At 38.0% G+C, this 22,073-nt stretch overlaps 1 protein-coding gene across 5 annotated transcripts in view; it reads left to right on the forward strand.

Annotated features, from left to right (window-relative positions):
* Positions 1-22,073, forward strand: part of PFKP (phosphofructokinase, platelet) — an 82,311-nt gene that overhangs the window by 30,838 nt on the left and 29,400 nt on the right. For 3 of the 5 annotated variants that reach the window (XM_032765349.2, XM_032765356.2, XM_075062214.1), the window contains exons 5-13: positions 3,509-3,674; positions 5,339-5,383; positions 5,497-5,605; positions 6,939-7,034; positions 8,830-8,922; positions 10,263-10,388; positions 11,020-11,084; positions 14,258-14,327; positions 20,847-20,993. In XM_032765349.2, coding sequence (XP_032621240.1) covers positions 3,509-3,674; positions 5,339-5,383; positions 5,497-5,605; positions 6,939-7,034; positions 8,830-8,922; positions 10,263-10,388; positions 11,020-11,084; positions 14,258-14,327; positions 20,847-20,993 — 917 coding nt within the window. Of the gene's footprint in view, positions 1-3,508; positions 3,675-5,338; positions 5,384-5,496; positions 5,606-6,938; positions 7,035-8,829; positions 8,923-10,262; positions 10,389-11,019; positions 11,085-14,257; positions 14,328-17,179; positions 17,198-20,846; positions 20,994-22,073 lie in introns of all 5 variants that reach the window. The other 2 variants (XM_032765320.2, XM_032765327.2) reach the window with 1 other exon arrangement.

Raw genomic sequence — 22,073 nt, forward strand, 5'->3', positions numbered from 1 at the left:
CTGTGCTCTGAATAAGCCAGAGTTCCTGTGATGATAAAAATAGAACAGGATCATGTAATTAAAGATTATCATAATACATACACAAAGGGGGCCAAATTAAAGTTGCATAGTGTCAGGAGAGGTTCTGGGTGTAGGGGTAGTGAGGCTCGGCAGGAGGGTCTGTGTATGAGAAGGTCTGGATGCACAGGGGTTGTGTGTATGGAGGAGCAACTCCCTGTACAGTGATTCCTCCCCCTGCAGCTGAGGAGCAATGGGTGCAGGAAGCACAAAGGGGGCAGTTTGCAGAGCTTTCTACAGCTGGGGGAGACCCCAAGATGCTGTGCAGCTGAGCCTGGTGCAGGGATACTGTTCACCAGAGAGTCTCTGTGAGTTCTTAAAGGGCCCAGTAGAGAGGGAAAAAAGAGGTGGGGAGCTGCAGAGACATCGGTGGCCACAAGGGGTGCTCAATAACACAACAATCCTGTTACACACAAATAAATGGAGGCAAATCTGACGACAGGAATCATAACATTCAAAAACCAGTAGGAGAACACTTTAACCTGTCTGGTCACTTAATAACAGACCGGAGGGTGGCAATTTTGCAACAGAAAAGCTTCAAAAACAGACTCCAATGAGAAACTGCTGAACTTGAATTAATATGCAAACTAGATACAATCAACTTAGGCTTGAATAAAGACTGGGAATGGCTCAGCCATTACAAACATTGAATCTATCTCCCCATGTAAGTATTCTCACACTTCTTATCAAACTGTCTGTATTGGGCTATCTTGATTATCACTTCAAAAGTTTTTTCTCTTATTTAATTGGCCTCTCAGAGTTGGTAAGACAACTCCCACCTTTTCATGTTCTCTGTATGTGTACATATATCTCCTCAATATATGTTCCATTCTATGCATCCGAAGAAGTGGGCTGTAGCCCACAAAAACTTATGCTCAGATAAATTTGTTAGTCTCTAAGGTGCCACAAGTACTCCTGTTCTGTTACACACAGGAAACCATAAATCTGGCATTTCCTAAGTTTTAAGTGCTTGACTTTGCAGCCTAAATAACTTTCTTTAACGTAGTCTTTATGTGTGTAATATTCTAGTGTTTTAATTAAATGAAAAAAAGGTAAAACCAAGTTTTATTATGTACAGCTCTTTATCATGAATCAACAGCAGAGTCTGAACCTCCAGCACTGCTGCTACTTGAAATACCAGATTAACAACATTGGTTGGCACCCAGAGAAGGCTGTTTTCTCTGAGGTGGTGGGTTTTTGGATCTATGGGCTGGTTGGAGGGAAGCCCAGTCTGGCCTGGAGTTCTCTCCTTCCCCCCAGAAGTCAGGGGTGCTCCTGTCCCATGTGTTACCCCAGAGGAATTATTGGCTTCTGGTACCATGTGGTGGATCTGTAGGTGACTGGCCTCTCTCCCTCTCTCTTCCTCTTGCCCCCAGCCTGGGAGTTGGGAGAGCTCCTGCCTTATGTGATTCCCCAGTTGAGGTGGGGAGTGATAAATAGGCAAATGGTTTATAAACAGAGAAGCCTGGTTCAGCTCAGCTCTTTCTTCCCCACCTCCACTTATACCTCTGTCAGCTCCTTGGTGCAATGTGTGATGGTGCTGGTTTGGTGCTACCATGGCCTTGGACTGGGGAATGGTCAGTGAGTTTGTTGGCAAGCTGCCAAAATTTCCTGCAGTTATATCTTTACTGCATTAGTTTGGGTGAGAGCTTTTCATGTGTGGATAGGGTAGGCAGGGCCAGCTCCAGGCCCCAGCACGCCAAGCGTGTGCTTGGGGCGGCATGCCCCGGGGGGCACTCTGCCAGTTGCTAGGAGGGCGGCAGGTGGCTCCGGTGGACCTCCCGCAGGCGTGCCTGCAGAAGGTCCACTGGTCCCATGGCTCCGGTGGGGCATCTGCAGGCACGCCTGCGGGAGGTCCACCGGAGCCGCGGGACCGGCGAGCAGCAGAGCGCCCCCTACGGCGTGCTGCCGTGCTTGGGGTGACGAAATGGCTAGAGCCGGCCCTGAGGGTAGGGAGTAGGTGTGACAACCAATAAGAGCCAGAGTTATCTCCGCAGTGAAGACATATCCTGAGGAACATGTAAGAGAAGGTAATGGTGATTTTTAACACTTAATATCTCAGCCAAATCTGAATGGAATTTCATGGGACAAAAAAAGCATGCTGTATCTCAAGGGGAAACCCCTACCGAAAATCCAGGCTTGCTACAAACAGTAGAGGTGTGAGAACTTTTCAAAGAAAAGATTTATAAGAAACCTTTTTAATGGATAGTGCTAGGCAACCTTTATATAGACATTGCTACCACCTTCCTCTATAATAATAGAAAATGTCCCTACTATTGTATGTTGCTCAGTTGCACCAAAATAGTGCAGTGGACGTGGTTGCAGTGAGGTTGTCTCCTTGATGCTATAAATTGCAATTTTATGCTTGTGTTGGTTCCAGTTCCCATTGCTTTAATTCACTTCCTCTACTTTATCCTTCTATTTTTCTAAAAATAATTAATCTGAGATTGGAATTTAGTCTTAAACGCATGAATAATATACTGATGTAAGTCTTCCACCTGAAGTCACCAGGAATACTCATGTGAGTAAAGCTGCATATTTGTGTTCAGACTCAGACCCCAGTGTATTGGGCTGTCACATCTTATAATCACTGAGCAACTTCTCAAAAAGATTCCCAGGGACTGAATGAAATATGCATTGTATAATATATTAGGAATGTCACATTTGTGCCCCCTTTGGGTAGCTGTATTTGGACCCTAAAATATTAGACTCTAAAAAAAAAAACAAACAAAAAAAAAAACTACCCTTTCATAGCACACTCTTTGCTAGCACAAATTAGAAGTTTGTCTTTGGTAAAATTCTGTAGCTTTCGTGCAAGTAGAAATCTAAATGACTGACCCAGTATTTTTTCATGGTCGTTTGAGAGAGACATGCTTAGATTTAGAATGCAGCTTCTCCATTCCCATTCATTCATCAGTCATGAAACAATGTACTAGAGTCTTTCAGTCACACAGAAAGGGTTTCACCCAGCATTTCATGCTCATGACCATATATTTTCCCTTGTTTTAGAATTTCCTGTCACCTGGAACATGCTTAGTCACATCCACAATTCAGTTTGCACTCCTCTACTTCTTAACTCCATCCCATACATTCAGTGTGTAATTTGAATGATGTTTTTTGGGGGTAGGGAGTGACAACCTCAAGACTAGTTCTAAACTCCCTGAACAATTGGGCTAGCAAATCACTCGGTGGGATGAAGTGCTTTTGGTTTGTTCCAAAAGACCCTTCATCTTAAAGAAGAGCTGTCCTGTCCTCTTGCTGCAAGAAGTGTTGTTCAGCTTTTTAGCTTTGGCTAACCTTTTCCCTAAGGAAATATATTTTTTGTTTTAGAAATTTTAACTCTTACCAAAAAAACCCCCTAGATTGATACATTGCAGCTACAATTTGATTTTGCTTCATCTCATGTGGCTGGCTATTGTTAAGAGATGATTTTGCGGCTGTTTCTCTGCAGGCAAGATTGAAGAAGAAGCTGTGAAGAAATATGTTTACCTCAACATTGTGGGGATGGTTGGATCCATAGATAATGACTTCTGTGGCACGGATATGACCATTGGTACTGACTCAGCCTTGCACAGAATCATTGAAGTTGTGGATGCCATCATGACCACTGCTCAAAGGTAACAGGATACATGTAGGAATACACGAGAGTTTAAAATATTAAGTTTTTCCCAGTGGTAAAATCAGGCATATTTATCATTTAGTTGTCATAGAATACTTCATATATATGAACTAATGTGATGTAAAGTTCTTAGACTGCATAGACCCAGAATTACATTGTGAGTAAAAGTTAACCCCTTACCTCTTGAATTGGTTTGTGTGTTGTGGGAGGGAATTGGGGTGAGATGGTCTGAGAGATGGATCAAACATGGACAGGGAGCATTTTTATGTGTGTTTTGTGTTTGTAAATTTAATCTTTTTATTTTGCTAACTGGATTGAATTGTGCAAATATACTTTCTGTTTTCCTTTGTAACTTTCTAATTAAAATATGAACGATGATGAAAGAAAGAGGCTTATAACTTTGGGGAGAATACAATGTAATCTGGGCAATGATTGTGCAGTGAGAACCTCCATCCTAAAATGCAGCAATATCTTATTTCAGTCCTGGGTCTGTCTTGATCACACGATACAGTCAGGCTGCACTCTGTTCCAAAATCTGGGGTGCCTTTTGTGATATGAACAAACGTCCATAAGGGAAAACAATAAGAGTCAAACTGGAGCAGGAGTTAAACTCAGATCTCCAGAGGCAAAAAGTTGATATGTTAATCCAATTTTCATTTGCCCATCACCATAGTATGTTCAGCATAACAAAACTTTTTAAGAGTGAAATTCACTCCTGTACAGAGCAGCACAAGGCCCTGTGCATTAATTAAATCCCTCTTCGGCACAGAGGCCCGGTGGTGATTCTCTGCACAGGGATGAATTTCACCCTAAGGAAAATGAAGCTCTGGAAAAGACTTTTCTGAACTGGTGAGAAAAGATACATAGTTACAGCTCAGCTGTGTTGGCACTTTGACTGATATTTCTCACTTCCTCAGACAAGTGGGCAAGAATATACAGAAGGGAAAAGTATACTAACTTTAGCCAAAGGAGCAGGTGCACTAAAGCTTGGCTTTCTTTTTTAGTATCTCCTACTTATGCATTGGTATTTCGTGCTACAGAAATACATTTGAAAAAACATAGATACGTGATTCAGTTTCACTCTTGACAAATAAAGCAATGACCATGCTGGTTTTACAGTTAGCCTGGTAATCAATGGAATTATTAAAAGCCAAATGGTTACAATTCCTGAAGTGATTGATGGATTAAATAGTCTTTCACCCTTTTTTTTGTTTGTTTGTTTGTTATGCAAAGTTTTGGTCTCTTACAAAAATAAATCAATGTATTTTAGAGCACCACTACAATAAAAAAAAAACTGGTTTGCATGTACAGTGGATGAAAAATAATTAAAGCAATATTTATTGCATTGCACTGAAACCTTAGCCCACTCCCCCTCTCCTGTCGCTCCTTGTAGTCACCAGTCATTCTGTATATTCCTTACTGAGCACAGCTTGCATCTGGGTAACATCTGGATGTGAAAAGTTTTGAAAAGGGTACAATATTGAACACTCAAGGACTAATTCCCCCCTTCCCCCATCAGACAAGTGGTAATACTTTTACTTCTGGGTTTACTGTGTTATTCTTGGTATAAGGGACTGATCCCAGCTCCCATTGACTTCAATGGGATTTGGATTGTGTCTTTCAATTGCAGTAATGTTGTTGATCTCTCTTGTCATTTTATAGCCATCAGAGGACCTTTGTCCTAGAAGTTATGGGAAGACACTGTGGGTATGTACTGTTCTCACACGTTTGTGTCTATTAAAATGTAATTATAAAAAACCTTAAGTTTTGAAGTTTAATTGTCTTCTTATTTGTGTTTTTTTTTAATGTGTGCTTACTAGGTATCTAGCTCTTGTTAGTGCATTAGCTTGTGGTGCGGATTGGGTATTTATTCCGGAATACCCCCCAGAAGAAGGATGGGAGGATCAGATGTGTGTTAAGCTTTCTGAGGTAATCTGTAACTGCATCATGAACATTCTGTATGCCATGTGACGCTCACATCTGAAAAGCGGTGCCTAGCAACATAAATGATATGGCCAGATCCTGTCCAATAGGATTCAATCAAATTTTTGCTATTGATTTCAGTAGTAGAACTATTTAGTCCTAAATGCCTCTATTCCTGCATTCTCCAGCTGTTAGAAGCACAGTTAGATTCCCTCTCGGGGTGCCGTAGGTTCCGCAAACATAGCCATAGTGGATCTGTTTTCTGGTTTGTAATTTTGCCCCGGAAACTTTTCTACATGTGTATTATTTCAAAGAGTATTGACATAATCTAGTATAAAAGCAGAATTATGTGAGTGCTTTCAAACAGGTAGTAGTACATTAGCATGCGGACAGCATAACTACAAAACTTACAAAACTAGAATAGTATTCCTATCTCTTTGAAATCATCAGTTTAACCAGCAGAACATTTTTAAAGGGAAGACATTTCCAGCAATTAACTGTTTTCTTTGCTGATATTAGAAGCATATAAGGCAGATTAACTCTGAAATCTTGAAAGAAAAATAAAACCGCTTCTTCTACAAGGCTTGTAAAAGTAAGAATGAAAAGTACCAGATTAAGTATATTTGTAGTAGTAAGACTCTAAACTGATGCATTCCTCTTGGTCTCCTAGTATGTTTTCTTTTTGTGTGAGTCTCCGGGAGTGAAAGATCTCCAGGATATGGAGCATTGTTGAAATTTATGTCCTGTATAGCACAGCACATTTTGACAACACTAAGTTAATAACCAGGCAAATAAAGTAGAACCTCAGCGTTACGAACTGACCAGTCAACCACACACCTTATTTGGAACTGAAGTACACAATCAGGCAGCAGCAGAACAAAAAGCAAATACAGTACAGTACTGTGTAAAATGTAAACTACTAAAAAATAAAGGGAAAGTTTAACAAAGTTTGAAAAGGTAAAGAAACTGTTTCTGTGCTTGTTTCATTTAGATGGTTTAAAAGCAGCATTTTTCTTCTGAGTCGTAAAGTTTCAAAGCTGTATTAAGTCAATGTTCAGTTGTAAACTTTTGAAAGAACAATGATGATGTTTTGTTCAGAGTTAAGAACAACTTCCATTCCTGAGGTCTTTGTAACTCTGAGGTTCTACTGTACACAGATGTCTGTCTCTCCTTTTCGATTGGTTTAGTTGAGCTACAAATATCTTTGGTAAATTATCCAAAGGAAAAGTTTCTAGTCACTGGAGTTTAATATACAGTAGTTTGCTTTCAAAACTCTTTTTTAATGGCATATCTTTTTTCAGGCCTTTTTTTTCAATATCCAGTGTTTTTCTTCTCATAGAACCGTGCGCGAAAGAAAAGACTGAATATCATAATTGTGGCAGAAGGTGCCATTGATTCTCACAACAAACCTATAACTTCAGAAAAGGTTAAGGATGTAAGTATTGAACCTCTTTGTAATGCAGTTTCTGCTGTGGGTATAATTTAGCGTAGTTCCCTTTCCCCTGCTCAAACTAGAATTTCCACAGGCATTCTGGTAAAACAGCCTTTTACAGTACTTGCCAGTTGCATTTTTATGCTTCTGCTTTGTGGACTTAATCCAGAGCTCATTGAGATAAAGAGGAATCTTTCTATTAGTTTCAATGAATTTTGGATTGGGACCTATTTTTTTGTTAAATTAGAGGGCAGCCAATGAAGCGATATTTTTAGAGACTTGATCTCTAGGAGATCTGCTTAAATTTGTCTCAGATCATTAATTATTATGTGATGTTATCTGGTGGTCCTTGGGGAAATTAAGTGATGGTCTGTCAAGTTCCTGCTGGACTAATGATGCCCTTATCGTCACAATTTACCAGTAAAGGAAACATTTGGGGAGATCTCACCAAGGCCAAGGATTAAACAGGCACTGAGAGTGGAATTACCCTCTCATGCTTGGAAATAGTCCTTTTTGGAAACAAATTTTGAAACACAGTCATTGACAGAATGGTGCCGGGGAAACTTGAGCTGACACTGCTAGTGCTTCACCTGTTCTGTGATTATAGCACTTTGTTCTCCATAGCTGTCAGTCTGGCACTTTTCAAGAGGACTAAAATAATGAAGTAGTCGTTGACTTATCAATATAGAATTGTACTCCATTTAAAAAACTACAAATTAGTTGCATCGATTAAAGTTTTTAAGTAAAAGTGTGCAAAATAGTTGTTACTCATCTTGTTATTTACAGAGAGAAACACTACTTGCTTGTTACACAAACTTCAGTCTGTTAAAATGTCTAGGAAGCTGTAAATAACAGGAATGTAACTCTTTGGGAGAGAGTAAGGTGTTTAGACATCTCCTTGCTGGCCTTGTAGGAGAGGGGAAAGTATTCAGTACTTGTTTGTGTTTGCTTACATTCTAACCTTGTTCTGTAACAAGAGGAGATTTTGATGAATGTTCCTATTTTAGTGATCCTGGACTTGTACTTTACTTATGAATAAATGGACTAAAATAAAATGCAACTGGAGACAGTAAATAACTGCATATGCTTTTCTTTTGTGTCTCTTTGTGCACTTTTTTCAGTATAAAATTATTTCATTCTCTATGATTTTTCCTAAGAAAAACATCAGGCTATTAAACTGGACAAATTTTACTGTTACTGAGAGGGATAAAACCAACATTTTTAGTTTGGGGGATCCCAAAGTTTCTGGAACAAATCGTTACACCTCCTTTTGTTTATGGACATCAGCCAAAGGCAGTGAATCAGAAAATCTGTAGAAGGCTAAATGCTTTCACTGGGGCTTTAATTGCACGATTACTCCAAGATATTTAGTATTGTATATTTATAATATGGTTATAAAGAAACCCTATTGCAGTAGATTTTTTTCCAGACTCCTAATTGTGATGTTTAAACCTTTTTTATAAAGTTAAGGACTGTTTTTCTAAGTGCTCATTTATTACTAAATAAATGACATCAGTATGTCTCTCTCTACTTAAAGCATTCTAGCCAAAACAACTTCTTTACCATTATTAAACTGAACATTCCTTCCTTCACAGTAGGAGTCTGGAAATTAGTTTTCCTAATCTAGACGCAAAGAGACTTAAGTAAATGCCTTAGTTGTGTCACCATTGTTGATGTGTGAACATTTATATTATATACAATACAATATTATAGTATTCCCAATATGTGCATACTATATAACTACTGTAGTAAGACTGGTATTTTATATTTCTCATTTACACCTTGAAATTCTTTGCAGCTTGTGGTTCAGCAGCTGGGATTTGACACCCGTGTGACTATCCTGGGTCATGTTCAAAGAGGTGGTACTCCTTCAGCTTTTGATAGAATTTTGGTGAGTGAACCTATAGTGATAAAGTATGTCTGTCTGCAAACCTGGAAGAGTGCATGTTGCAACAGTAGTAGCAATGTGCTTCCACTTATGCATACATTTTCATTCTAGAATTTTGAATCATTTATAAAAATCAGTTAATACCCTCAATAGTTTTGTGAAGTAGCCAGATATAATTATTGTCCCTAACTCAAGCAACAGAATAGTAATGCGGTTTGCCCCAGGCAACATACAGAGACTGTGGCAGAGCCAGGTTTAGTACTCAGTAACTACTGGCTCCTAATTCCTTGCTGATTCCATTGCTGCCTCTCTGTAGGAGAGCAATTTAATCCACAATTGGAGAATCACGTCAAATCCAAATCAGTCCACTGAAATCAATACTTGTGTGTAATTTTTTTCTGGTTAGGGGCCATCTTTTATTCTGCTATTTTAGGCATCGCCCTGAATGGACAGAAGAACTGGAAGTTACACAAAAATAAGGCTTATGTACAGCAAAACCCTATACACATGCATATTAATCACTTAGAATTGGGGTGACGAAGTGTAAGATCTTGTCTCCACTAGGGAGTGTTTGCTGGTATAGCTATAGCAGTATAGCCATACGGACAAACTCTCCTAGCATAGACACTGCTTATATGGTAAAAAAAAATAAAATAAAATAAAAGTGCTCTTGCTAGTATAGTTTATACCAGTTCCCCAAATGAAATAAGCATTGCTGGTTAAAGAGGGGTTTTTTTGCCAGTACAACTGCAACTACACTAGGAGTAGTGCTGTTATATAAATGTCATAAAAATAATCACACTACACAGAAGCATTACTATACTGGCAAAAGTTTCTAGTGTACACCTGGTTTTAGACTGCCTTGCACATCCTTGCAGTGCTGCATATCAAATCAGCAACTTAAATTAATGAAAGATCTGTTTTGTGGATTTGCAGAGAGCATGCGCATATACATGCTCAGTAACTACTGATAGGTGCTGTGTATGGGGGCCATATAAGTAGGTGGGGAGATTTAAAAAAGAATGACCTTCACTGTAATGTATTTATTAATAATCATATTTACTAGTAATCCTATTTCCTTTGGAAGAGCTCTGATCAAAACCTGATTGTGCAGTGGGCTTGGCAAGCCAGCCGTTAGAGCAGTCTTGCTTGTCTTGTGGGTCACAGTACACTAAAGATAACCAGCTGTGATCACAGTTATCAAGGAGTGATTGTTTTAACGATGTAAAGAGAAATCTCAGGTACTTCCCTGTTTCTGTGGTGGGAGCCAACTAATTTACTCCTTTTAATACTAAGTGCATCCCCAAATACAGAGACCATCTCTCTATATATTTTATTTTCAGGCAAGTCGTATGGGTGTGGAAGCTGTTCTGGCCCTTCTAGAGGCTACACCAGATACTCCTGCTTGTGTTGTGTCCCTGTCTGGGAACCAAGCTGTCCGTCTGCCTTTAATGGAGTGTGTGCAGATGGTGAGTTCCGGGAGAAGAGCCAGTTTACACTTATTCATTAACTATAACAAAGTGTTCTAACAATCAATGGTCTGTTATTAGTTATAACACATGAATGGAACACTTAACTTGGTAATAATGATCTGTTCTTATGCCTTTGCTGTGTGTAATTACTATGCAGTTGTTTTAGGATAATCGCTGATAAATGCTGTCCAACAAAGAAACATTGCTGCTTTTTTTCAGATTTGGAAACCAGTATTGTTTTTCAGTTTCATCTGAATCTTTCATTTAGCACCTTGTCTCTTTGTTTACAAAATCTCCGTCTATTATAGCTCATTTGCCTTAATCTGGTTTCCTCCTCCAAAAATATTCAGTCTTCATCCCAATTTAAATTAAAAAAAATAATTCTCCCTCTGTGGTTCTTTTTTAGGTGCCAATCTTCCCTCTCCCACCCTCAAACCTGCATGTCCTCTATAGAAATGGAAAGCAAAATATAAAAATGCCAGTGTGATGCAGGTCACAACAAATCAAACAACAGATTGTCCTTTCAGGATTCCAAATAGCAGTGCTGTTTCAGAACAGATCCATTTACAGTACAGTACAGTCCTTAGTTTACTAACCTTTTATTCTATTCTTTTCATTAATTTTTAAGACTCAAGAAGTACAGAAAGCAATGGATGAAAGAAAGTTTTGTGAGGCTGTGAGACTTCGTGGAAGGTACAACACATCAAATCACACCCATCTATCTGCTTTAATAGATACTAAACTGCTTTGCCTTTGCCTTTATGTTCTGGGGCCTGGGGATGCTCATGCATTATTCTGCATAACTATCCTCTCCCCTTCCTCCTGCACCTCAGCTTAATGCTTTGCTGAAGCATAGGCAAGAGTTCAGTCTTTATAGGATTTTTCAGAAAGCATTACGCAGAGTTAAACCTCAGGACTGTTGTATGTAAGACTCTGCTAAAGAGATGGTAATATTCCCCAATCAATTTCAAAGAGAGCACCACACTTTCTTAGTTAAGCAAACATTTAATGCGCACAAAACATACTTGAAATAGGATAAAATGTGATAAATAGTATTTGGAATACTATGAATAACTTTTAAGCAAAATCTCTGAGACAGTAAATCTGCTGGCTTTCTTTATACAGACCTTCCCCTTTTTGTTTCTGTTACAAACATTCAAATATAAGGTTTCAGCATAACATTTTCTGTTTGTTAGCACACACATCAAAACACATTCTGCTCTGATCTTCTCTCAGAGATGATTTTTCAGTCTTTATGGTGTGACTATGGTATGTTGTGTGTGTCACCTGGACTCTGCAGAGTATGAGAAATAGCAGCATCTCAGTCCTTTAAAACACTTCTGAACCCTGTCAGCAAACAAACACAGCTAGCAGGAGTGCAGCCCTCAGGTTAGCAGCTGACCAGTCCTCTCAGTCGTTTGTGAAACAGTATCCTGTATCCACAGTGGCACGGGGATTGGAACTCAATCCACATGGCAGATGCATCACTTGGTCCTGTGTCAATCAGCCACTGAGTCCACAGAGCTGTCTTTAACTCCTATACTGATAACCTTTCCCTTCCTTGCACTCTGACTGGCACAGTTCTCAGAGAGTGACTAGAGTACGACCTGCCCAGTTGGTTGCCCACAATGAGAACTTCCTACAGAGCCTCAGAACCAGCTACTGAGCATGTTAGTTTAACTTCCACACACTGTTCTACAGTTTCTATGCCCTTCTAGCTGAATTGCCCTGTCCTGCTCTCTGCATGTGTGCAGAGACAGAATATCTAGCCAAGATCTAGGTCTCTTCTCCACTGCTTCTCTTCCGCTCCTAAGAGAAACAAAGTCAAATGCTGCAGTACCAGGTATGTGGGTTACAATAACACTGGCTATTTTATTTTAAATAATGTAGTTAATTATATTTCCAGTAACAGTGGTAGAGGAGGTTTCAGAGATTTCCTAGAAAGGACAGTAATAAAAGTTGATATTCCTATAATTTTCAAAGACAGGAAACAATAATTAACTGCAGCTTGCTTTAAGACTTTAACATAGACTTTGATCCTGATGTAAGTCTACAATTCAAGCAGGAATGAGTCAACAGGATTGTTTATCTGAGGTGACTTATAATGCTAATGACTGAATGTGTTTACTTATGCATAAAATTTGGAACCAAGTACATAGTGTATTAACGTGGATTTATGAAAGTTAGTATGAGAGAAACAAATCAATTATTGCTTCAAGTTGTTTAATGACAAAACACATTTCTTCCCTATCTGTAATACTACTTTGCCTGTTAAATTTTAGAAGGATTTTAGTGAGATTCTCACTATTATTTTAAATACTTTACATTATTTTCAGGGTTCTAGTTTTTTCATCGTTCCAGTTTTTAAAATGTTTTGCATCTGTGATTTAATGTTACAAACAAACAAACAATGTGATTCCTGTTAAGTGTCTGAATTTAGAAAGTCACTGTGATTTTGGTTAAAGTGGGTGAATGCTAACTGATCAAAATGTTTCCTTATGTAAGTCAGTATATTCACTTGTGAATTTATATATATTGAAGATTAGCACTTTAGAGAGTAAGATATAGTCATTATCATCTTTAATACTTGTCTATAGTTTTTGTAAATAAATAGTATTACCACAGTATACTCCCTAGGCGTTCCCCATACTAAGTCATATTAACTTCTGGTAGTTGCAAAGATAACGTTGTAAAGTTTTTAAGGTCAGCAACTGTAACTTGAGTTTCTGTCTTTGGTATTATTTACTCTTTAGTTTAATAATGTTGCCCTTTTGATCTGAGCAGCTAGTCAGTTTGGGGCCTGTGGATGTTCCAGTTGGGAATAGAATTGATGGTAGAAAGGTATTACTTTGATGTAGTTTTGGTTACTTACAAAGAACCTACAAGATCCTGTGTCTTTGAATGCAAAAGGAGTCAGATAGCCAGAAACAGCTTCTTCTGCTCACAGCACGAAGAGCATGTTAGTCAGCCTGCATCCCTGACCCTAAACCTTCTCCTCAGATTTCTTCAAGGGTTGGGGACAGTGCTTTCAGCTGCTCCGTTAGGCTGTATCTCTGAAAGCAATACTCAGAAAAAGCTCTTGGGCAGGTTCAGACACTCCTTTTGTCTTAGCTGGGGCTTATGTTTACAGTTATGTTTACTGAAGGGTGAGTTCATACCTATCAGTCTCAATCCCATAACAAAATTTCACCCAGCTCAGAAGAATAACTTCTGCTGAAGAATGTGCATCTCCTAAACTAAAATCCTTAGTTTCCTTTTCTCTTCCACAGACTAGAAATGGTCATTGCCTAGTCAATGGCACTTCCTGAACCAGCTTAATTGCTGTAAGTTTGAATCTTGCCATTCAGTTTTTGTGAGGCAACTTGCACCCTCTTTCATGTCAGTTAGGGGTAAAAGTGAAGCTTCCTGTTGCCACTTTCTTGTAGAAAACGTAATAGTGTTTGGGGTTAAATTTTCTCCTCTCTGGTTAAGTTTGGCTATCCTGCTGCTTTCCATACATGCATATTCAGGACTAAAAGTGAATAGCAATAGGACAATGATCCTCCTTCCATCACTAAAAGGATCACTTCTGATTGTAAAAAAATTATGACCCTGTATGTGCTTTTAGCAGAGACCTTGTCTGATACTAGCAAGTAATGAGAACAATACTAACAGCCCCTTTCATCTTTCTAAATCATCTCTGTAAAATCAGAACTCTGGTTTTTGGGGTCTGTAATGTGTGGCTTCTATTTGGGATGCAAAGTGCCAAATTTAGCAACTTATCAAAACCGCATAGGTAAAGAGATCCTTATTAGTTACAAAAACACACATTTTCTTTCAATGCATTTAAAAACTACATAATGAAAACATTATTTTTCCTTCTTTAGGAGCTTTGAAAACAACCTTAACACCTACAAATTATTGTCTCACAGAAAACCAGATACAGAACTTCCAAAGGTAAGTTATATGGTATGAATAATTAAATGAGCCATTCTGTTTTTCTGTCTAGTGCACAGAATAATTTTTGTCTGGAATATTTTAACAAAGAAACTTAAAACAATATTTTCAGTTTGGAATTTAACAACTGTTTCTCTAAAAATAATCTTGTACTGTATTTGATATAATTAAAATCAAAACTTTAATGAAAGATAGAGGCTTGGTAGGAGACATTTTGATTCTCATCATAAAATTGATATAGAGTAATAGTCTTTTATAGCCAAGTAATATTCTTCCTAGGAAATTCCTTTCTAAGGAACTTATCTATCATGGGTTTATCTATGGTGCCTGTTGCTGTATATCTATGTGATAGTGCTTCGCATTTTGCTGCCCTATGTGGCATGGCATGGAAGGATGTAAAAGCAAAGTACGCAGACTTAAAAGAGCCTGAAAGCCTTGGTGGAAGAGGACACTGGGTAAGAGGATTCCTCACCCCAGCATCCAACGGGCGAAACACTTCGTGAGACCTCGGTGTGTGTGGCTAGAAGATTAGAAGGTAGAGTTGGGTCAGCAGCTATGTATGCCATGTGGGACTGATCTAACCATTCATTGTGCATAGATGAGTGGCAAAATAACCCTGATTCTCCTCTAGTTTGTGAATTGTTCATAAACCAGTGTTGAATCCTACCAGTATATTCATTATTAGGAAGCTTTCACCAAACAGTTTATGTAAACAAATTTCAGCCTGTGGGCTAGTCACAGTTTGTTCATTTTGACTATTCCATTTTCATTATTCGTGATCTGTGGTGTAGGATAAATCACCTAAATTGCCTATTGTTGTTTATTCTTCCTGATTGGATGAGTTATATTTTTTATGGAAGAACGATGTGAATATGACATTTTGAAGAAAAAATCAGGTTAAAATTAGGGAACATTCACATACATACTAGGCGGCCACCCAGAAATGTTGTGAACAGCTAATATCATGATCTCCACATGTAGTGCAAACCAAACATGCCATTTTAGTTTGCAAAAATATTCCCATACCACATTATTGAGTGTGGTGCTCTGTTCCCCTGTAGTGGTAGCGGAGCCAAAGAGTTTGTGTCTTGTACAGCCTAAGGTAACGGAAATGACACTTTTTTTTCTCAGGCAGTAGAGGGTCTATGCATATGAGCCAGAGGTCCCAGGTTCAAATCCCGTTGCCTAGGACCCACCCCTGAGGTGTGGTGTTACAAATGCAGTTGCAGACTGCCAAACAGTGACATCGTGTCCACAGACCAAGGAAAGTATTCTATGTAGATGCCTTGAGAGCGTCAGAATATGGGTCAGGATTCTCCATGAATTCTTGAGCTCTGTATCATTAGCTGGCCATGCCTCCTCTGTAATGTTTACTAACCCTTCCTCCACTTAGGTTTTCTGCCATATATGTTCTGCAGTCTCAGAGCTTTGGAAACATTACATCTAGTTTTCTCTCTGCATGAAATGTGTGATTAGGCTCTCGAACCCTTAATGCTGCTAGATTTGTAGTCGTGCTTCCTTTCTTTCCCTTTTCCACTGAATTGGGTTTAGTTACTCTGTTAGGTTTTTCTTCTGAGAAAGCTATGGATTTTATATTTTTAAGTTTGATCACAGGTCTCTTTATTTTATAAAAGGAAAATTCCAAACTTTCTATAGTCTTTGGAAAAATGGAATTGCTAGAGTATAAACTTTCTGGCTTAGATTTATTGCCATGTTCAGCTACTGGCTAAGAGTTTAAACATGAATACAGAAAATATTGATTTTATATACATATATAGGAACTGAGAAAGTATGGCAACATGCAGATAGATAAAACCAGGAAGAACTTGTGCTTTAAAGGAAATCAGGCAATGAAAGAAACAAGAAATATCAAGTAGAGACCATTTTAAAACTAGAAATAAATAAAATTGCAGGGGGGAAAACAGGGCAGAGGAATCTTTAGGCATAAAGTCCAAGATTATCAAAAATAGGAGCCTAAATCAGGTTCCAAAGTGCATATTTAGATGCCTAAATCCGTGGTCTGATTTTCAGGGGTGCCAAGCACTTAGTAGAATCTGTTGATCTTAATGGAAGCTGATGGATGATCAGCACAGCAGCTTTGAAAAAACAGGCCATTTATTTAGATACGTAAACATAGGAGTTTAGCTTTAGGCTAATATATATAGTCTTGGTCTGTATGGCATTAGTGGGTATTGTAGGTTGGCCTGTAACTGTTAGGATTTGATCAAACAAATGTTTTTGGTTTTGTTTTGTAAGTGTTAAGAGGTTTTGGATTTAAATTGTTCAGGTGCTTGGCAGTTTAAAAATATCCAGAAAACTGCTTTTCACTAAAGAGAAAACATGTAAATGAACTGTTGATATACTGTGTCACAGGAGTTTATATAATTATCGTTGTCTTAAAGCAAACACATAGAAAACTAGTCAAACTTACTGGGGGGAAAAGACAAGAACAGGGTGGAATGGAAGAAGCAGGAATAGGAAAGCCAAGAATATAATAATGTAGTGACCTATTACAGAAAGAAAAATAACTTAAAAAAATCTATGGTAAGATGATAATCCTCAGCTGGTATAAATCAGCATTGCTCCGTATACTCGGTAAGGGAATCACCCATAGTATTCTAGTGCAAAATAAATAAATAAGCATTTTTCAGTGTCTGAGTTTCTTGATGAAGATTTTGTTTCTTGAGTAATTTATCAAGTTTTGATAAATTGTACAGAGAACTCTTGTACAGAGAACTCTTGCACTGTAGGATTGTCGTTACTATCTCATTACAATCGGTAGGTTGTTAATTAGCAGAAAATGTTTGTAGGAGTAGCCTGTTACTTTAAAATCTTTCTGTTCTCTTTTACAGGACGATCTCTCATGTAGTGTACGTAATTACTTGCACAGTGATTAACCTTAGACAGCTGAGTAACCTTTGTAGGTTTTGATAGTATGTTCTAGTTTTGCATGGTAATGAGATTTTATTTGCCTTTTTTTTTTTTTTTTAATAAATTATTTTACACTTGTGCTCAGCAGCTGGATGGTAGAATTTTCAGGACCTGTGCTTCCGTTTTGCCACATATTTATTGATATCAAGCCTTTTTCACTCAAACCCCCCCCCCCGAATTTTGGAGTTTGTGTAATAACTCTAAAATGAAGCTTAAATTGATTTCTGTAAAATGAAGATTCATAATGTACTGATAACCATTTTCTTAGTAGAAATTTTTAATGCTTATCCTATCGTGGCATGTTTATCCCAAGCCATATCATGTGTATTGACAGACAGTTATAAAAGACAGGGGGCCCAATCCTGCAAACTCAGGTAGACTACTTGCATGAGTTAAGGGCCAATGCTGAAAATTCTAATATTGGTATAAAATACTAATGAAGAACGAAGAGGTCAATGGAGAATAAAAGCAAAGAGCATGAGATCTGTAGATGTCTGAATTACCATAGTGTTATCATAGTTTAATAACTTAATGACAGTTCTTAGTCCTGGGAGCAAATAAGTGTCCACCCTATAGTTCCATGGTCTAGGGTTGAGTAATGGTAAGATGATTTCTCCAGTCTATTCATTATTAGATGAATATTGAGGTGATGTCCAAGAAAAATGATCTTTTCTTTGATATCCAAGAAGGTCAGATAATAAATTCCTCTACTAGCTATTCCAGTCTTTACATATTAGGATGCAAAATTCTGGCAATGGGGCAACAGAAGTATCCAAATGTTACTCACCATCAGTCATATGTAAGCAAAAAGATTTAACGACTACACCAATTCCATTTTTATAGCCACAATATTATGTAAAATTTACCAATACCATGTGTGAAGGCTTAGTCATCAGGCAAATTAAATGTCTCCTTGAAGGCAGTAGAAGAAAATTAATATCAATTTGCAGTACAAAACTTTTCATAAATTACTCAGCATAAAATCCTTTAGGACAGACAGTTGATACTATGTTCTTTTAAATTTGACTTGCATATAAATTAGCAGCCCAAACATAATATTTTGTTATAGAGTCTTAATAAATAAAAGCATACACATGTATTCTACATACTGTGTATAATAAGGCCCTGATCTAGCAAAGTCATGCCTATTTCTTGCAGAGTAAAAGTCATAGAAAGTCAGCTTTAGTACTTCAGTGCTTTGCTGGCCATGATCCCAAGTGTGCAGCAGCATAGCATTCCTTCAGATACTGGAAAATTAGACTCTTCACTACACAGCTTTAGGGCAACACAGGCTGACATGCACTGTCACACTCTGTGGCACAGTGGCTGGGAAATAACACTGCCCAGGCAGTATTTGCATGAATACCATGATTTTTGTTAGCAACTGGTTGTTTTTTAAACTCTGTAATCTTTAGGGAAAAAAACCAGAAATGTTTGTTCTCTTTTGGGATTGAAAATGGAAGAATTTCCTCCAAGATTAGGCCGTTGCTATGCCAAAATCCGTGCAGAGCATTTTAATGCATGTCATTTTAATGTGGAGATGCTGCTGAATGTAATTAACAAATCGTTTAAAGCTCAATGAGTGCTGCCACACAAGCTCAGACTATTTTGCATTTTGCTTCTGCTGTTCACTAGCTCTTGAATGCTTCGCCCTTACTAAATGTAAAATAACATAGTTTAACTTCTCCAGAAAGTAAGCCATGCAAAGTTTTAGTTCTGTCCTTATTAAGATTTTTTTGGCAGTATTAATTTCAACTGTGGAAATATGAAACCAAATTCTGTGTATTATGAATATAGACTTCTTTCATTTAAAAGTAATGGGTCGTATTCTTAACTGGTGTAAATCAGCATGGCTTCATGGAAGTCAATGGAGCTGCACTGATTTACACTGTCTGAGGATCAGGCCTGATGTCTAATATGCCTCTATCTCGATATAATGCCACCTGATATAACACGAATTTGGATATTACGCGGTAAAGCAGTGCTCCGGGGAGGCGGGGCTGTGCACTCCGGTGGATCAAAGCAAGTTCAATATAACACGGTTTCACCTATAACGCGGTAAGATTTTTTGGCTCCCAAGGACAGCGTTATATCGAAGTAGAGGTGTAGTTATAATTTAAAGATTTATTTTTTTTTAGTACAACTTTCAAGGAAAATAACCAGTGATTAATTTGTAAAGAACACTTCTCCATTTCAGGTGTTGTTTGTCGTAGAGAAGGCGTGAGTTTAGTAGAGTTCTATGAACCATGGTTAAAATTAGTCTGAAAGATGTTTTGCTAATTTTTTACTCAATAACTTGACCTTTTTTTACCCTGACAAAGCTCATTTGACTTGTCATTACCTTTAGCACTTACAATAGAAATCAAAGCATAGAGCTGTTTCTTTAGGAAAGAATCTGTGGTTTCAGTTACATCAGGGTGAAGTAGGAGTAACTCCTTTGCAGAAAAGAATATTTGCTATTCCAAAACTGATGTGAGGTCAGAATCAGACCCTGTATATATGACCTATAAATAAAAGGAACATCTTATGACAACATTGTGTGTATTTGGTTACCTGAGGAGTACTGAATGTGCTGTCCTGTAAATCCACCTTCAGACAATTGTTTTGACATATCCAAGGTAAATTCATAATTAAGCAAAGAGAGACTTTGACACTGATAAAAGCATGTGTACAGAACACAAATTACCTGATGTTCTGTTTTCCTTTATTATTGCAGATCTTGTTTTATTAAGCACTTTTCTCCTTATGGCCCAGCTTGTTCTCTGCTCTGATCTTTAGTAAAGTCATAAACCTCTATCTGATGTTGTAGCCTTATCTGCAAAATCACTGCAATACACATGTTCATTATCCTAACTTAACTGTAGAATGAAATAGAGAGACATTCGGAACTCTGAAAGAACTAAAAACCTTTACCTAAATACTTTTAATTCCAGTCAATAGCAAACATTACTTACCCAAAAGTAGTTTGTGTTGTCTAAATCTCATCTCTGAACCATAATCCCACAGTGAAAGTCTCTTTAAATGACTGTTGTTATGGTATCTTGCCCGCATAAGGATTTAGCAGGCATTTTAATTTGAAGCTGATATCTTTTCTGCTCCATGAGTCAGCTGATCACACATGCTTAGTGGTTATGCCACGGGACCAAAACATGTCCCTTCCCACTCTTTTCCTTGCCTACTTTGGGTGTTTTTTGTTGCAAATTTCTGCACTGATATTCTGACACCAAGTGGATAACTGAGGTTTTTTTCTGTCATATTTTCTTTGACCCTGTTAGAACAAAAATACAAGATCCTGTGTGATTTGATCTTCAAGTCAAATGCAGCTCTTGGACAAAACTGTTTTAAAAAAAAATTAGAAAAGCTAGATCTTTTGTTCCTTTACTGATTGTTTCTATATGACTTTTTAAAATTTGAAGATAATGTGCTGAAACCTTTTCACCCATTTAAATGTAGAACAGTTTTTTTAAACTTTTTTGAAAATTGCTGTAAATCTTTTTACTATACAGTTGCTATGTAAAATTGGAATATCTGTCAGTCACTTCACTGTTGTACATTCTGTCTAACAATTGTTTTCTCTTTCTTTTGCAGACTAACTTTAATGTGGCAGTTTTAAATGTAGGTGCCCCTGCAGCTGGTATGAATGCTGCTGTCCGATCTGCAGTAAGAGTTGGCATAACTGAAGGTCACAGCATGTTTGCTGTCATCGATGGGTTTGAAGGATTTGCCAATGGCCAGGTTAGTACAAAATGACTTCATTTAAAGTACTGTCAATTGTTTTTTTGTGGGTTTTTTTTTTACCTTTTTATCATATTTCTAATGGAAATACAGAAATGACTGTCATATCATTCAGTGAACTGACTCCACAAGAGGTTTTAAATTTAACTGCTTATCTATAGAAACACCTAGTTAATTCAGATTGGATCTGTATACTTTATTACCAACAAAAATTTATAAATAAATAGATCATGTCACCTTTCCTAGTGCTAGGCACCAGCAGTGGGATTCCCTTACAGCCCAGAACCAGTTAAGCTATGCATTAATACTCAGTTTGAGACTATTTGTTAAATTGTTAAACACCAACAAAGTGTGTAGTGCTATACTGAACAAAAAAATAGTCTGTTTCCTAAGCTGGTACTGTTTCAGAAGAGTGGCTCTCTTGTTTGAGGGTGCAAGATTTATGCCAGCCATTGGAATGTGGCACAAATCTGAATAGTTGTACCTCTGTCTCACTGCAGGCACAGTCTAAGTAGGCAGAGGCTCAGCCTACTTAATTTTGTGCCTGCAGTTATTTTTTCACTCAGACACTTCTGCAATGTAGTATGTGTCTGTGAACAAGCAGCCCTGTATAAAATGTACCTCTAAGAGCATCCTGTCTTAGGTTAATTCTGTCTGAATTCTTTGTCCTCCTGGGTATCTCGGATGAGAAATTCTCTGTATAAGAGGTTCATTGCTTCTGCGCAGAGGACAGCTTTACTGTGACCTTGGCAGAATGTTGAGTGTTTGGCAGACTGCCCACATTGTAGTGGCCATTGGAGTGTGAAGCATCTGGAGATAAGTACATAGGCGAGATAACAGACAAATCACTGAATCTGTTGTCATGTTTGTGCCTTATTGTCAGATATACCCCTTCAGTGGAATACGCTACACTATGCAGCAACTAAGTCCTCAGATTTGTGACATGCTGTATCTTTGAAACCCAGAAGGATTTCTCTTTAGGGCAGACACAGGTTGGTCGCTTTTTCAGAAAGTGGGGCTAGTATCTATAATGATACTTCGCTTCCTCCATGTCAAAGGCAACCCATCAGCTAACCTGGT

Source organism: Chelonoidis abingdonii, chromosome 2 (genome assembly GCF_003597395.2).
Source record: "Chelonoidis abingdonii isolate Lonesome George chromosome 2, CheloAbing_2.0, whole genome shotgun sequence".
NCBI classification, from domain to species: domain Eukaryota; kingdom Metazoa; phylum Chordata; order Testudines; family Testudinidae; genus Chelonoidis; species Chelonoidis abingdonii.